A 16642-nucleotide genomic window follows, 5' to 3' on the forward strand; every position below is an offset into this window, starting at 1 on the left:
AGAGCTGCTTTCCAGCAGGTCAGCCCCCAGCCTGTCCTGGTGCCTGGGGTTCTTCCTCCCTAGGTGCAGGACCCTGCAGTTGCCTTTGTTGAACTTCAGGAGGTTCCTCTCTGCCCAGCTCTCCAGCCTGTCCAGGTCCCTCAGAATGGCAGCACAGTCTTCTGGTGTGTTAGCCTCTCCCCCCAGTTTAGTATCATCAGCAAACTTGCTAAGGGTGCACTCTGTGCCTTCCTCCAGGTCACTGATGAATAAGTTGAACCAGACTGGACCGAGTACTGACCCCTGAGGAAACTGCTAGTTGGAGGTCTGTAGCTAGACTTTATGCCACTGATCACAACCCTCTGAGCTCGGCCATCCAGCCAGTTCTCAATCCACCTCGCCATCTATTCATCCAGCCCGCGCTTCCTGAGTTTACCTGCAAGGATGGGATGGGAGACAGTGTCAAAAGCCTTGCTGAAGTCCAGGGAGACAACATCCACTGCTCTCCCCTCATCTACCCAGCCAGTTATCCTATCGTAGAAGACTATCAGGTTGGTTAAGCATGATTTCCCTTTGGTGAATCCATGCTAACTATTCCTGATCACCTTCTTGTCCTCCGCATGCTTAGAGATAGCCTGTAGGATGAGCTGTTCCATCACCTTTCCAGGGATTGAGGTGAGACTGACTGGCCTGTAGTTCCCTCCTCCTTCTCGCCCTTTTTGAAGACTGGCGTGACATTGGCTTTCTTCCAGGCCTCAGGCACCTCTCCTGATCTCCAGGACCTTTCCAAGATGATGGAGAGTGGCCTAGCAATGACGTCTGCCAGCTCCCTCAGTATTCGTGGGTGCATCCCATCAGGGCCCATGGACTTGCGGGTGTCAAGTTTGCATAGTGTCATAGGAAGGAACTCTTTTAAGTCTCTTCTAGCTCCACTGATACAACTTAATTAAAATTGATGTATTCTTATGACAGATAATCTGTCATTTCATCATACTTACAGAAAGATTGCAGTTCTCATATCTAAGTTGTTTCTGCACAGTGGAGGAGAGGAAATAAATTGTTTTAAACAAACAATATTGAGGCTTTAAATTCAGACTTTCCAAATCTTAATGTCTCTTGAACAGCAGAGTTAAAACTGGTTATGTAACTTCAAACAACTGTATGTTTTCTTACGCATTTTGAGTTAAGTTGTTTAAGAAAACATACAGTTGTTTAATCAAAACTATTGTACAGAACTCCTATCTTGTTCAGTGCAGAAAATAAATAATATTTAGGAATTTAGCCTGTTGCAGCATGCGAGACTGCCTTTTGTAAGAACCAGTTTTCTCCAGGGTGATTATCTTTTGAGCAATGTGTACCATAATATATATTTTTTTTTTAATAGATCTACTCTGCCCTATCCAGGGACACAGGAACAATATGAGGTAATGCAGTTATCTTTGCATTTCCGGAAGGGTTTTAAAATGGGGCTATCTTATTATATTTATCCTTGTTTTTAATCAATGGTAATTGTTAGAATGTGAATGATAATTCACAATGTCTGAACACTGGAACCGGAGGAGTACTTACGTTATGATACAGGTATTCATATATTTGGGTGCTCATAAGTCACTTATATAGCAGCACGAATTAACTTTTTCTCTATTGGTGCTAGGAATGAGTTTTGGGCATTCATTCAATCAAACCATGTGCTATTCTGAGTACAGTTTAGAGTATCTCTGAAGAAGTGAGATAAAAAGGACCTGAGTCACATAGATTTATGTAACATCTTTTGTGTTTCTGTACATATTATTGTTTTGGAGATTTTTTTGACTTCATTCCACACTTTTTAACATTTTCATCCAAACAGTCGATTTCTTTCATTACTTTTCAGAACATATTAGATTAGAATGTAGTCTTTCACATTTTAGTTTACAAATTCTTTCGTGCTGCAAAAGCAGCCTTTGTGTACTTCTGGCTTGCCTGTTGCTGTGGCTGCTGGTTGCCAAAAGAATGCAACAAACACTTTGGTATCTTTTAAGTTACATATACAAAATTATTCTTTTATCAGTAGCTCAGCCTGTCTTTTGTATTCATGTGTTGTGATGCTGAATATTATAAACTTTCTTAGAAAAATGTCAGAAGAAAAACTCTAATGTAGACAAAAGTTTTGCGCTTCGTATTGGATCTGTGAACTTACAGGTATAATATTTCTGTTTAAATACGTTGGGAAGTGTGGAAAATACACAACAAATACTGCTGTTCATGAGTGTTTCATCTCTTTGTTCCAGTTATTTATACGAGAGCTTGTTAGAAATCTCTTTAATGAAGGGAATGACGTATATCGAGAAGGCGATTGGAGAGGATCACTGAGTCACTATACAGAAGCTATAAACATAGCAGATTATGCTAATTCTGAAGAAATCCATGTTTCTGATGATATATTAGAGAAACTGCATGTAAACAGGATAGCATGTTATTCAAATATGGTAAGCTTCTTTTTGAACTCTTTATTTCTCAAGGACAATGCATCAACAGAGTATGAAAGCACATAAAATTGTCTAGTGAGTAAGGAACTCTTGGTGTTAGTTTGAGAATTGGCCTGTTTGAAATCATCATTTTGACAGATTTAATTCCTTATTTTTAGAATTATAGTTGTCTAGATATTTTTAATTACTAGTATTAGAATAATCATATTAACATAAAAGAGTCATACTAGACTTGAAAGTTGACAGAACTATTACATTTATACTGCTGTTGGCACTGGAATCTGCCACTTTCTCCCTGGGCTAAGATGGTTCCTGTGAAAGAATTAACTTGTCTTCATCTTTTTTTTTTACTGGATTTTGCAAGAATGATATCCCTGCTTCTTTTTAGTTGGGTAAGTTGGTGGCTTAGCAAAATTCATATATGCAGTATACAGTAGCCTTGCTGAATGTTATGTAGTGTTTTAATACCTTAATCTAATACAGTTTAAACCAGTTCCTCTTTTCCCCTCATAGGGTTTGCATGAAAAAGTTCTAGAAGACTGTGAAATAGCATTAAGGTTGAATGAAAACAATTTCCGAGCTCTCTATCGGAAAGCTAAAGCCTTGAATGAGTTGGGAAGGTATAAGAAGGCTTATGATGCTGTAGCAAAATGTTCTCTTGCTGTGCCACAGGTAGGTAAAGTATATATATTTTGATTGTTTTGAAAGAATTAATGCAGAAAATATATACTCACCTTGGGAACCATAAAAGGCTTTATTTAATGCATTAAAATATTTTTATTCTGCTAAGAATTATTATTGTGGAAATGATGAAGACTGATAGCGGAGATTATAGCCTCCAAGTTCATGTTTTTGCGTTAGCTTTCAGCAAGAGAAATAGTCACTTTACAATGTGGAATAAGCACTGGGACCATTGAATTATGAATTAATCATAACAAGACAGAATACCAAGGTCTGTTTTTTCCCCTTTCTATATCAAAATTCTAGTGAAATGGCTAGCCAAACTGTTGGATATAGAAAAAAGGTTTCAGCTGTACTTCCGAAGATGCAGGAGTTTATTTGAATGTCTAAATTTGGACTTGGGAGCCTCAATTCACACCTCCAGATCTGAGTGCTTTGGCTTAAAGCTTGTATGCCTTTATTTAAGTTTTATAAATATCTCTTTTTTTTTTTTTTTCTCCCTAGCCATATGACATGTTTTGAAAATTAATTTTTAAAATAACTTAAATGGGTGGTTATTATTACTAGGAAAGAGTGAAATATGACCAGTTTTAACTCAACTTCTCTAGCTGTATGATGCAATTCCTGCCAAAATACAGTGTTCTTATTAACTATTCAGCAATGTTACCCGCCTTACCTGAAATGCCTAAGAAATGTGGTCCCCAATTTGTAAAAATACCCTTAAACTATATAATATGTAACTTTCTTCACATAAGATGCTTTGAACTTTCTCTAGTACTGGAAAATATTTACATTATTTTTGCTTTGAATAATTGGAAGAAAGGGATCTCATCTATTTCCTGGTATGTTTTTCTCATTGTAAAGATCGAACTCAGTTTGTCTGAGGGTAGCGTCTGTATTTTTCTGAGTTAGCTTGCAGTCATTTATATATGTGAAAGAATAAAAATATGTTATGAAACATCCTGTGTATGGGGATCTTGCAGAACAAAGACCACTTAAGAGGTGAACAGATGCCTTCGACTAAATAAAAATACATATAGATTATGAAATTTTATGTATTTCTTTTAGGATGAAAGTGTTATTAAGCTTACTCAAGAACTTGCTCAAAAACTAGGTTTAAAAATAAGGAAAGCATATGTAAGAGCAAAGGTAAGATTTTGTTTTAATTTTTGGAAATACAGTGAGCTTTCTGTCCCCTGATACCAATTTTGAACTTAAGGGTATATTTTCATTGCAGCCGCCTTCCTCAAGCCCGGTTTCTAACGATATATCAGCTAAGGTAAGGTTTTCCATATTCCTAATTTAAGCTAACTTTAAGCTACAGGAAATAATTGCTTCATAAATTCTCAAAAAAGGAAGTGAAAGTGGTGCAATAAATATTTATTTAATATTTTATTTAAGATACTGTTATTTTTGGATGCTTCAGGGTTCTGTCAGTCTTTGTGTGCAGTTTTGCTATGTATGTATTGCAGATTAAACACGAGGCTATAATTCAAGTTAAATATTAGCTAAAACATTAAATCCAATGCAATGAGCATATTTACTTTTAATATCTTGAGGCAAGGCCGTAGTTAATGGATATGTCTATATTTCATGTCAGTAGTCCAAGTGAAGGGTGCTGGGATTTTATTTATTCGTTTGTCCAAATTTGATCTTCACTAGCAGCTGAACTTGCATTTATCTTGCTATTTATAATGGGCCTGAGAAGAACTAATTAAGAGTAGTTCTTCTTCATTGTCACTTTATAGACTTTTTCCACAGGAATATAGGCAATTTAGCTATAAATGGATTACTTTGGCTAAAATGAGGAAACAGGGGAGCAGATAATTTAAACTACTACTTGGATTTTTTCTTTCCCTGAAGGATCAGCCTCACCGTGGTTGGTTGGTGACAAACTCTTAGTGATATAAGGATTGGATTTCAGTCTGCAAACGGCAGACTGAACTTTATAACAGACTTGGACTTTATAACTGCAAATTTCATAAAACCTAATTCTGAGGACTTATTCTTGGTCTGTAAAATATATATTTGAGAATCTTTAATTACTCTTGTTCAAAGTACTGAGAGATATTTTTTTCTCATTTGCAGAATTCTTCTGTAGAAGATATTGAGTTAGGTGAGTCTTGTTGGATTGCAGTATTAATACTGCAAAGCTAGATAGACCATGCATATCTCATTACACTTTTAATGCAATTTCTTCATCATAAAATTCGTCTTGTCATTTGAAAGATCTGTGGCAAAATGTCTGATCTGCTTATGCCTAAAAACACAAATTTAAGTGACTGAGCTGATCTCTATTGGGTATCTCAACCTAATGTGATTGTAACTGCCACTAATGTTAAGAGGGAGGGGAACGTTAACTAATGTTAATAAGTAGGGGAGAATATGGCAAAGACTTAGTAAAGTGTCAAGTCTGTAACTTTTCCTGTCTCTTTTTAGTTTGAGCAGTATATAAACACTACACCTGTATGTACGTACAAGTTCTGAAGTTAATGGAAGCTGAAAACATTTAATTTGGTGTTGCTTAACCATCTTTCGTGTTTCGTCATTCCCCATTCCCCCCCCCCCCCCCCCCCCCCACAATCATCAGGCTAAAAATTAGGGGAGATATTTTTACATCTTTGAATAGAAGTTCTAGTCGTTCTCCTCTTACCTATTTCAGATTTATCTGAACAGAAGCAAGAGATGATTTCTGCTGCTGCTTCATCCTCCTCAAACTTTGCTTCTGAAGTATCTAAAGACTTGGCATCAGTACCTGTACCATCCTTATCTTCTGTTATGCCTCTTCAAGTGGAAAAGGTTTCTTTGCCTTCTGCAGTGTTGGCAAATGGAGGAAGTGTTTCTTTCTCTATACCAGAAGCATGTTTAGACTGTGGAGATGGAGATATAATTATCGGGGAAGAACTTGATGAGTTACTTGATTCTGTGCCTGATCCAGATGAAAGTGTAATGGTAATATTTTTTGTTTTCCTTCTTGAAAGACTGTTCTTTTAAAGGGGATCGTGTATTTTTATAAAGTACTAGAAGTGAAGTGTGGATTAACTGTCCTAGATTCACTGAGCTGTATTTGCACATAGTCCTCTTGACCCTGGCAGGTGCAGATCCTCGTAAATGTGGCTGTAAAGGTATTGGAACGCCACATAGCTCCAAGGGCAATTATGTTGGGTTTGTGTGTTGGAAAACCCGAGTGAGGTTGCTTGGGGAAGGATACTACTTAGAGAAATGGAAGTACTACGAGAAGTGAAGCAGATATTTGAAGCCTGAGCTGGTATGTATTTGTGCGGCGCAGATAAGCGCGCTCAGAACCTGAGGGTGTTGGATGTGACAGCCACAGCATAGCTAGAGAAGCTATAGTTAAGTACCAGCCAGTAGCTTTGCAGGACAGGAGGGTCCTAACACTGTGCTCGTCTAGTGCGTGCACTAGTATCTCTGTGACGTTTCCAGGCCTGTGCCCTGGATAACCAGAAATAGAGCATTATTAGTCTAACTTTTTATATTTTTAGAAGATACTAATAGAGAATTTAAGGTATTTGACGTGTCATTCTAAATCACGTTGTCATTCCAGAGCTGGAAGAGAATACAAAGCATATTGAGTTCCTCAGCTGTCGGTCAAAATGAAAGCTCTGATTGATAAGCAGAGGTGGCCGAACTTAGGAGTAGGGCTGCCGACTCTCTGCTGTGGCCCTGCCAGTCAGCTGGGGCCCTTAGCATTGCACTGTTAAATGAAGCTGGCATATTTAATTCTTCACTTAGTTGTGATTTTTAATTCCTCATTCAGCTGTGGATGCGGCTGTAAGTAAGATTGGTCTGCGAACTGATTTTGTCTTATGTGACATCTTTAAATCAAGGCTGCCTGGACTCCTAATTTTAGGTTTTATGCACTGTATTTTGTGGTATGTATTTCAGAAATGTGGAGAATAATTCTTTTTAAGAGATCCTCTAGGAAGTTTACCATAGTGAAAGCCACTAGAACATAGTCTTCCAAGGCAGACTGCAATGTAATCCGAGTGTGGAATCTGAGTGAGTTGCAGACTGACAACTTGGGGACCAGGGGGAGTCTGACACTGCCCCAGACTCTGTACAGGCCGAATTAGTTCCCCTTTTGACGAAGGGGGAGCTTCTCAGGGTGGTGGAAAGGAGGAACTGAAACTCCTTCACTTGGTGGTGTCCTTAACATATTCCTCGGAATACCTTTGTTATTTTCCTTGGAAAGAAAAGTGAATGACGTATGCAGAGCTCTGTCACATTAGAGCTAGACTTGTATCTGAGGATTTATTTTAAAGCTAACTAACTTTTTACTGTATTATAATTTGAAATATTCATTAATCTCCATTTAGTAGAGTTCATTTAGATTTTTGACTCTTCCTGCTCTTTCCTATTGGCTTGTGTATTTAATATTGAAAATTCAGCTCTGATGATTTGGTTCAGAAAAATGCAAATCTATTATTAAGTTAATGGAACCTTTTAAGTGCTTGATCTATAGGTGATTCCTTGCAGAATTATGATACTGAGGTTTGATTTCGGTAGTTCTAGATAGTGTACTTTTTTACTGTTGTTTTTCAGTAGGATTATAAAAGCTTTACAAAAAACATACTAAGAGCTAGATTATTACAGATCGTGTTCTTGATTTTTTTTTTTCCCTGTATATTTCTTTTTTTTTTTTTTTCCTCCTTCCAGCAAACTACGGGAGTCAGAGGAGCTCTTCCTGCAGGAAGTGTAGCTACTAGCGTACCTTTTTCTGCCTCTTTGTTGGGGACATTGCCAGTTGGTGGGGGATTTGTTCCTTCACCTTCTCTTTCAGAAATCTTTTCACAGCCTTTGGCTTCTTCACTGGAAAACTTTTGTTCATCATTAAGCACCTTTTCAATCAGTGATCCAAAAAGAGGTAAGAAATGAGTTCTGAGTTATAAATACTTAATCTTATATTTTGAGAGAGAATTGTGAATGAACCAGCTGACTTCTCTTTAACAAATGAGTTTTCTCCACTACTTAGTAAAATTTAACATTTACATAATATTTGTTTCATTTTTTTTGAGAGTATTGATGATCAGTATTGGTTATAAAACAAGAAGTTACAAATACAACTGTTTGCTTGGGGTCTGCATAAGCATGTAGCAGGCTCCCTCTGTTGGATTTTCTGTGGGTTTTTTTGTGCAAGTTATTTGTTTTAGGTAAAAACAAATAAACAAGGAAACTTGTTAACTTATGGTCTTTTTAAAAACAAAGATGTTCTGACAATTTCAACCATTTCTCATAATTTGACAATAAATACGAATTCCAAAAGGCTAATATAATTGCCTACCCTGATAGATACCAGCATTACCTATTTGTATTCACACTTCAGGGACTATAATTGTACACTAAAATCGGGTATGTGAAATAACAAGAAATAGCCAGTAAACTGGAAAATAAAAGTATTGTTTTAATCATTAATGAAGCCTACTATAAAATAAAAGTAAAAATAAAAGAATGCTCTTAACCCTCTTTCATGCTGTAGTTCCTGAAGATCAGGTATTGCTTATTTAGCTAAGCTTTTTGTATTGCACAGGTCTTTTTATGTTGCTTCAGCATATGTCTGGGAAGCTACTGCTGATTTTAGTCAGATGGTTGTGTTGAAGATGAGCTTGTAATTTTTCAGCCCAGACACGTATGAGGTGCTTTTACTTTTGAAAAAAACCCAACAACAAAAAACCGTAAAACCATAGCAAACAGAATCCTTTGCTGTTTGTCAGTAAAGCAAACCGTTGCTACTTTAACTTTTGAGGAAGGATAAATAGTTTTGGAATAGGATGTTTTGAGAAAATGAAATAATTACAACTTTTTAAAAATTCCTGTAGATCTCTCAAGTTCAGCTTCTAGAGACGGAACGCCAGCGCTTAACAGCAATAATTCCCCTCTGTTTGTAAGTATTTTTCATGTTTTCTTTCACGTTGATTAAATCTTTAATACCTTGAAGACTTAAAGTAGATCTTAATTTTTACAGTGGAAGTTTTCTGTTTGTTTGTGTTAAAGCTGGCATTTCTTCATTAAAATATGATTTTGGCATGGAAACAGTTGTACAGTAGCTCACAGCAACAATGATTGAACACAGGGGAAAAATAAAACAACTTACGGGAATTTTCACAGGTTGTTTTAGATAGGCAAACATTGACTACAGTTGTAGCCACTCTTCCTTTCTGAGGAACTTGCTGGAAAATACTGTAGAAGCTTAAAATAACTAACCTAGGACTAGATGAGCGCTCTCTTACGATCTGGGCTCCAAGTGTGAGGAATCCGGGAGACCCTCTTAGTACCGGAAAAGAGCAGAGACTGCCTCGTGTCTGTGAATCTGTCTGGTGTCTGTGTATTGCAGCTATGCAGTGCGTTTCCTGCAAACCGTGGCTCTGCTGGCTGTTGATTATGTGGGGAAGGGTGGCATGAAGAGCCCCATGCTCATGGGCCAGCTTCACAGCATGGAGTGGTAGTCTGGCAACCGCTGTTGTTCTGCCTGGACCTGGTTGGGTGGTGTTATGCTCCTAGTCTCCGCTGGGGAAAAAGGCTTTTGTAAAAACTTCATGTCCCCTTTTTAGATAGGTGGTTAAGTTTGTATTTGATTTGTGTGTGTGTGTAGTTTTTCTTATGCTTTGAGGAATAATTTCAATAAATAAGTATTGGTTGTAGAGAAATTAAAATGAGATTGATGGATCAAATAACATACTCTTTCTTCCAGCAGATAAATGGCCCTAGCAGCTTGTTTGGATCCGAAAGTTACATGGGAATCGCAGGTCAAACGAGAAATGACTTTTCAAATGTTTTTAGCAGTGCAACTGCTAATATACCTGTATCTTCAGCACTTGCGGGAAGAAACCCGTTAGAAGGCACACATGAGCTAAAACAGGCCTGCCAGTTATGCTTTGTCAAAAAAGGTAAGGAGCTTTGGAACTCACTTGGGTTCATTTTAAAAATTAAAAACATACATTAAAAATGTTAGGGTTCATGTTAGTGTTTAAAATACTGTTGGCTTACAGTGTTCAATTCTGACTCATTCTTTACATGTAGTACGATCTAATGATTAAGGAACTGGTAAAATGTTTCAACCACTATATTATCTTCTTCCTTCTTGTCTTTATTTCTTGTCCTAATAGGTTCTCGATTCTTAAAACCGCCACAAATCACTACATCCTTTCCCCAGCCTGTAGGTTTGCTGTGTAAGGTCATTCACGTTCTGTATTCACTTTCCTCCCAACCGCCAGGGTACTGTGAAGAATGACACCTTTGCTCAAGACTAAAAAAACTTGCAATACCCACTCTGATTGGCCTTGGGGAATTGAACTGCAGTTCAAAGTACCTGGTAACCTTCACATCCCATCTGTTTTATTGTTCTTTCAAACTAATTCTAAATCATAATCACGAGGCTTCCAAACCTTAGTAATAATTAACTCCACTGTGTTGACTCAGAGGATCTTAACCTGTATTGAGCTTTAATATAACTAATCTTTTAGGTCTGAGCTGTTGCTGTTAAACAGAGCTGTATTCTAGAGGCAATAGCTTTTATCAAGACTAATCTTAAAAATAAGCATTGTGTTTCAAGTTACAGGTATCACTGATATAATTACAGTAATACGTTACACCATAGTAACAGAGACTTCTCAAGTATTTTATTGACACATTTAAGGAATGACTATTGTAGTTCTAAGAACCTTTTTTTTAATGTTTAAATTATTTTTACAAGAAAAATCAATAGAGTGATGTTTGAAAAACCACAGAACGCTTCCTACTGAAAGGAGGAGCTATAGAATGTTGGTAGAATCACTTAACGCATCCATATCTTGGCCTTTTATATCAAAGCATGTATTTCTTCCGTTTCTTTGTATCTCTCTCAATACTTTTGTGTCCCCTGCTTTTTCTGCTTAGTCCTGAAATTGTATTGTTCCATCGGCTTCTTGTCTAGGGAGACTGGGTCACACTCTTGTTTTTGTATGCCTTAAAATAGCAAAATTCACAGAGCATTGCTAACCTTCAAAAATCTTCGTTTTAGCGGTAATGTAGTCTTCACTTTAGTGTCATCCTAAAAACGGAGTTTAAAGCTAGGTTCATTTTTTGCTTCTAAAATCACAAAGTCCCGGGATTGGCATTTATATTTTTTGACATATGTTTACTTTTTTAGCTAGTATGTTTTGTTTCTGAACATAGTAACTGTTAAGAGAGCCGCTTACTGAACCTTGGAATTCTTCTTTGTTGATTTATTATAAATGAGCAGTTTAAGTCTTAAAATAGTGTTATGAGAACATATGCTTTGGCGTTTGAAAAAACACATAGCAATTTATTGCTCTGCAGAAGTGCTTACAAGGTTTTAAAAAATAAAAATAAAACGAAAACCAAATGCCAAAATCACTTTTGTGTCTTGCCAAGACTGGTTCCGTTGTAAGTATGCATAGTTTTCTCTGTTCTGCTCAGCGTGGTTGTTAATAACTTTTGGCTCTTCAGACTTGCTGGTGCAAGTAAGAATTCTGTATGGTGTGTTTGCATATCTTATCAGTGTGTGTATGGAAGTGTTAAGAGTATTCTGCGATTTAACATGATAGTTAATTTTTGTGTGATTATTTCAGGTCCTAAATTATTGGATTACACCTACCATCCCAGCTTAGAGCATAAATGTAAGAAGGATATTCTAATTGGCAGACTGAAAAACTCTGAAGATAAATCATGGAAAAAAATACGTCCAAGACCAACAAAGACACAATATGTGGGACCATATTATATATGTAAAGGTATGTGTGATATAGGTAGTATAATGTTAATGTCTATGCTCAAAGTAATATATTTTACCTTTTTTACAGTGGAGTATAGAATGAGTTTTTATTCTTCTTCATGGGAGCTGGGGAAGGAAGTTTACTTGGCTCATTCATATTTTCAGAGGCCCTAAGGGGAGCCATAGTTTGGCTATTAATGTGATTATTTAGAGAACAGGCACTGTACTTCTGTACTGTACTTCATCATAGGTAACTCTGCAGCATTTTTCCATCCCTACGTCTGTTTCATTTTCCTGTATGACTTCTTACCATCCCCGTTTCCCTTCTTTTCCTAAGTATGCATGCAGTATTGATTACCAGGGAAAGGCATGTGAGTAGTTCCCTTCCAGTTCCTGATATTCCCCTGAAAGCTTTGGTCGGCTTCTGTGACCCTGTTTGGCCAGCCAGGAGGGGAGGCAGAACATAGTACTGGGAAGTGGAGCTTCTTTCCTGACTACAGCAGTTCTGTGAGCGTGCACCCACCTTCTCATCAGGAGTTAGTGTATTCTGACATGGCGATCTCCTGGGCTGTAGACATACGTAGCACAGCTTTTCTACTGCTTGTGGATTACAGAAAGAACCACTCTGTTGTATAGGCTTGGAGTATACTGTTGCCCTGGTAACAAAGGATTTCTGGGCACCTGATATTTGTTTTAAAAGGCGTTCTTGTTGGACTTCTGCAGTAAGAACCTCTGCTTGTGATGTAAGCAAGCTGACTGGTATATTAATTAACAACTATATGTGACTGTGTTTTAAGAAAAGATAATAGGTATTCTGGTTTCTTAGCACTGCTGGCTTAGAGTAGAAAAGGATGGTTGACAGAGATACGCATCAGCCTTTTCTGAGGAGGATTAAATTTAAATCAAGTCATTCAGCTGACGTTCTGCCTCTGTCTGCTAAACTTAAGTGACCCATTTACAACAGATGTAGCTTCTTTAGTCAAAATCTTTTTAAACAAGAGTTTGTAAATGTCTTATTAAGATGAACTTCCAATAGAAATTGTATGAAAGCAGTGTCAAGTTCAAAGTTATTATTTTAGATGTTGCTGCTGAAGAAGAGTGCCGATATCCAGGCCATTGCACGTTTGCGTATTGCCAAGAGGAGATAGATGTATGGACACTGGAGCGCAAAGGAGCCTTTAGCCGAGAAGCTCTTTTTGGAGGAAACGGAAAGATCAATTTTACTGTATCCCGACTTCTTCAAGAACATCATGGATTGTTTATGTTTCTTTGTGAGGTGCTGCTTTATTCCTAACGTTACAATAAAAATAGCGATAGATAATAAAATTACTTAATAAATGCTTTGGTTCATGACTAACTTGAAATACTGAACTACACGACTACACGTTTGATAATAACCTGACTAGCTTTAGAGTTAGAGACTAGTTCAAGTCTCTGTTAGGATCCTTAAGGTGAGATGTATTTTAAATGTATAAAATATCTTCTGTAATTACCTGTTTTTGTATTCCAGAAATGTTTTGATCACAAACCCAGAATAATAAGCAAAAGGAATAAGGATAATTCATCTTCTTGTTCTCACCCTGCTATGCATGACTTCGAAGATAACAAGTACGTCTGCTTAAATTTCAAATCAAAAGCAAAGGTTTCAGGACATTTTTGAATATTGACTTTCATTCCTTACCTGTTGATTATTTTCCTAACTAATAGACCATTGCACTTTGACAGTATTGATAAGACAAAGATACTGGGCAAGGACTGTCCCGTATAACTAAAATGAAAATGAACTATCAGTGCATTCAGGAATGGTGGTATTGACCCTCCTCTTTGAATCCCACTGCCTTTAGTGTCCCTTTTCTAATAGCTTATCTACCAGATGAGCTGCATGGGTGTAATTACGTATGTAGCATTAAGTTAATATGGGATCCTAATGTCTTAAGTGTGCTCTTTCTTCAGTCTGATTTGCTTGTTTTGCTTTAGTTTACCCTAGTCAATTAAGAACAGGTTTACCTCAAATATGGCATCTGAAATAGACCATAGGCCTTATTAATTTAATTGGTAAAAAGTAGTGTGCCAAAAGGTCCTTTAATTATTCTTGGAGAGCTAAGAGAGACTTCATATTGCTAATACTGTTAAATAGATTTCAAAGATATAATAGAGTTCAATTTTTATATGACAGAAACTTGATTTTTATCTAATGGGATATCTACTGGGAGCGTTTAAATTGCTTTGTTCATACCCCACTTCCCTGTACTAAAGAAACGCTGCAGAAAAACCAGCAAGACTGTTACTGTGATGAAGTTAAATCTGTCTTTAATGGTGATCCGCAAAAGAACGAGTACTTGTGTTTGTATTTAGATGAGAATATATACTTAAAAGTGAGACATGATAGACTTTACCTCTTGGAAAGAAAGATTGGATCTGGTGGTGCTTTGCAGAAAAAGGACTTCTAGATTTCACAAGAACATTGATTTGTGATGTTTGTTTACTCAGCCTAGAAATGATATTTAAATGCCGCTTCCTTTTGGGAACACGTTGTCTGATTTTTGAGAACAAAACTACAGTATGACTCTGTAGTGGTTACACAATAAATGCTAGGGGCACTGTTGGAGAAGTCTGGAAGAATATATGAAATGGTACAAGAATGACATACTCTTTGAGTAGTGAATACGGAAATACGACAAATTGCTGGCTGAAACTTCCCACATCAAGAAATAGTTTTAAGAGAGAATTTCATCATAGTCAGCAAGATAAATCAAGATGAAAGGCTTTCTTGAAACATTAAAAAAAATGAGTCTGATTCTGAAATCTTTGCATTGGGCCTTTGGTGACGTAGGAATTACAGGATAAGTTTCATGTCCTGGGTTACGTTGGCTTCATGAAATAGATAAGAATTTTCTCACTAAATTCTGCCCTGAGTACTTATTATCTCATTTGACTTTGAACGAGGGGTGCATGCGTGTGTGTGTGTGTGTGTGTGCACGCGCGTGTGCGTATGTATGGATGTACTGTGGAGAATGAAAGAGGTTAAAGGTAGTTAGCGTTTATATCATTTTATAGTTAATCTTCTAGAATTAGTGGGCAGTATCCAAAATACCTTTACAGACTCAGTTTTGATGGAAAAACACTGTAATGATATATTGTGCCAGTCAGTTTACCGTTTTACATTGTTGACTGCTCCAGGCTGGTCATTGTTTTGAAATGTGAACACTGAAATGTAAATATTGAATTGGAAACATTTAGTTTAAAACTAAATGAGACTTTTGGGGGATTAGGGAGAACAACTATTTTGTGCTGGGAAGTAGAGCTCAGTCTGAAAGATGAGAATGGCTGTATAATATCCACGCAGCAGGATCCAGGAACATTAAGGGCATTTGCAAGTAGGTGTATCTTACTTGAAAATTTGGATTTATTAAAATCATGCAGATGTCTAACAATTACTAACTTTGAGCATGATGAGTTATTCTAGAAACCTCATAATTTCTTAGGTGGGTCAGCTTGCAAATTCTATATGAGCAGAAGGTAGGGATACTATATTGAGTAAAAAGCATTTAAAAAAGCATTTGAATAAACCTGTGATGAGGAATGGTTATTTTGCAGGTTTTTCCACACATGAACAAAGTTATTTTAAGGACTCTCTAAAACATTGACTCCTTTGAAACAGGTGCCTTGTCCACATTTTGCGAGAAACTATGGTGAAATATTCCAAAATCCGCCCTTTTCAAGTTCGGTGTCAACTTGACCTGTGCAGACATGAGGTGCATTATGGCTGCTTACGAGAGGATAAATGCTTTTATGCTCACAGTCTGGTAGAGCTTAACGTCTGGATAATGCAAAATGAAACAGGTATGCGTGCGGTAACACACTCCCCTTATTCTTCATTATAATCCTGCACCTCCTTCCTTGTCTCAACTCTGTTCCGAAACTGGTAACTTTTAATGAATAGATTCACTTAGGATCTGCTGCAATCTTTCGGAAAGCATGCCCAATAAGCAGTCGCTTAACTAGGATACCAGGAAATGAGTAATGCTACTAGCTCTTTAAAATAATAAAATATAATATTATAATAATTATATTAATTATACAATGATGCATATGATAAAATAATTATTATTATAATGATAAAATAATATATTGTATTATAATATTATATAATAAATGATAATTATTATTATAATAATTATTATATGCATAATAATAAAAGCTATCAGAACAGCTCATTCTGATCTGAAAATTTTCTTTAAAAATAAAGCTAAAAGTCTTGAGCAGTTACTAAATTCATGTCCAACCAAATTTGCTTTTACTTTCAAAACTTCAAATTTTGGAAGATCTGGACCCATTTCTTTTTCATAGCTCACTGAAACAAAAGCTTGGAATATTTTGTTTATAGTATTGCTTCTCTCAGGCCCCAAGTGTAAGAATCCATAGTCGTTCCATAGTTGAACCTTTCTTCTAGGCTACTGCCATGACTGCTATTCGACATAGCGAATTGGATCAGAAATCCATCTGGTCTGGTACCCTGTCTCTCAAGAGTGTATATGTTTGGTCAGCCTACCCTGTGTCTGTTTACACAGGACTCTGTTTAGTCCTGGTTTTGGTTTTGTTTTGTTTCTTTGGGGATAACAGGATTTCTTTTTATTTCATTTTTAGCTGATGTTTTTTGAGCTCTACCTCTCTGTGCTTATTGGCCTTCCCTGGTCCATGAGTTCAAAACTATCTATAATCTTGTTTCACTGATTGCTTCAAACTCATAATTGTCAGTAGTAAATAACTTGTAGCCCATATC

The 16642-nt window shown here is 36.7% G+C and overlaps 1 protein-coding gene across 8 annotated transcripts in view; it reads left to right on the forward strand.

Annotated features, from left to right (window-relative positions):
- ZC3H7A (zinc finger CCCH-type containing 7A) overlaps positions 1-16642 on the forward strand; it is a 31924-nt gene that overhangs the window by 8311 nt on the left and 6971 nt on the right. For 4 of the 8 annotated variants that reach the window (XR_011134742.1, XM_068908821.1, XM_068908818.1 and 1 more), the window contains exons 3-16: positions 1364-1403; positions 2250-2447; positions 2961-3119; positions 4197-4277; positions 4366-4407; positions 5217-5244; positions 5791-6080; positions 7806-8013; positions 8966-9030; positions 9838-10033; positions 11717-11878; positions 12939-13135; positions 13370-13467; positions 15521-15702. Coding sequence is in view for 7 of the 8 variants with exons in the window: in XM_068908821.1 (XP_068764922.1) it covers positions 1364-1403; positions 2250-2447; positions 2961-3119; positions 4197-4277; positions 4366-4407; positions 5217-5244; positions 5791-6080; positions 7806-8013; positions 8966-9030; positions 9838-10033; positions 11717-11878; positions 12939-13135; positions 13370-13467; positions 15521-15702 (1946 nt within the window). In the remaining variant the exon portion in view is untranslated. Of the gene's footprint in view, positions 1-237; positions 531-1363; positions 1404-2249; positions 2448-2960; positions 3120-4196; positions 4278-4365; positions 4408-5216; positions 5245-5790; positions 6081-7805; positions 8014-8965; positions 9031-9837; positions 10034-11716; positions 11879-12938; positions 13136-13369; positions 13468-15520; positions 15703-16642 lie in introns of all 8 variants that reach the window. The other 4 variants (XM_068908822.1, XM_068908823.1, XM_068908824.1 and 1 more) reach the window with 4 other exon arrangements.

The sequence above is a fragment of the Struthio camelus genome, chromosome 15, assembly GCF_040807025.1.
Source record: "Struthio camelus isolate bStrCam1 chromosome 15, bStrCam1.hap1, whole genome shotgun sequence".
NCBI classification, from domain to species: domain Eukaryota; kingdom Metazoa; phylum Chordata; class Aves; order Struthioniformes; family Struthionidae; genus Struthio; species Struthio camelus.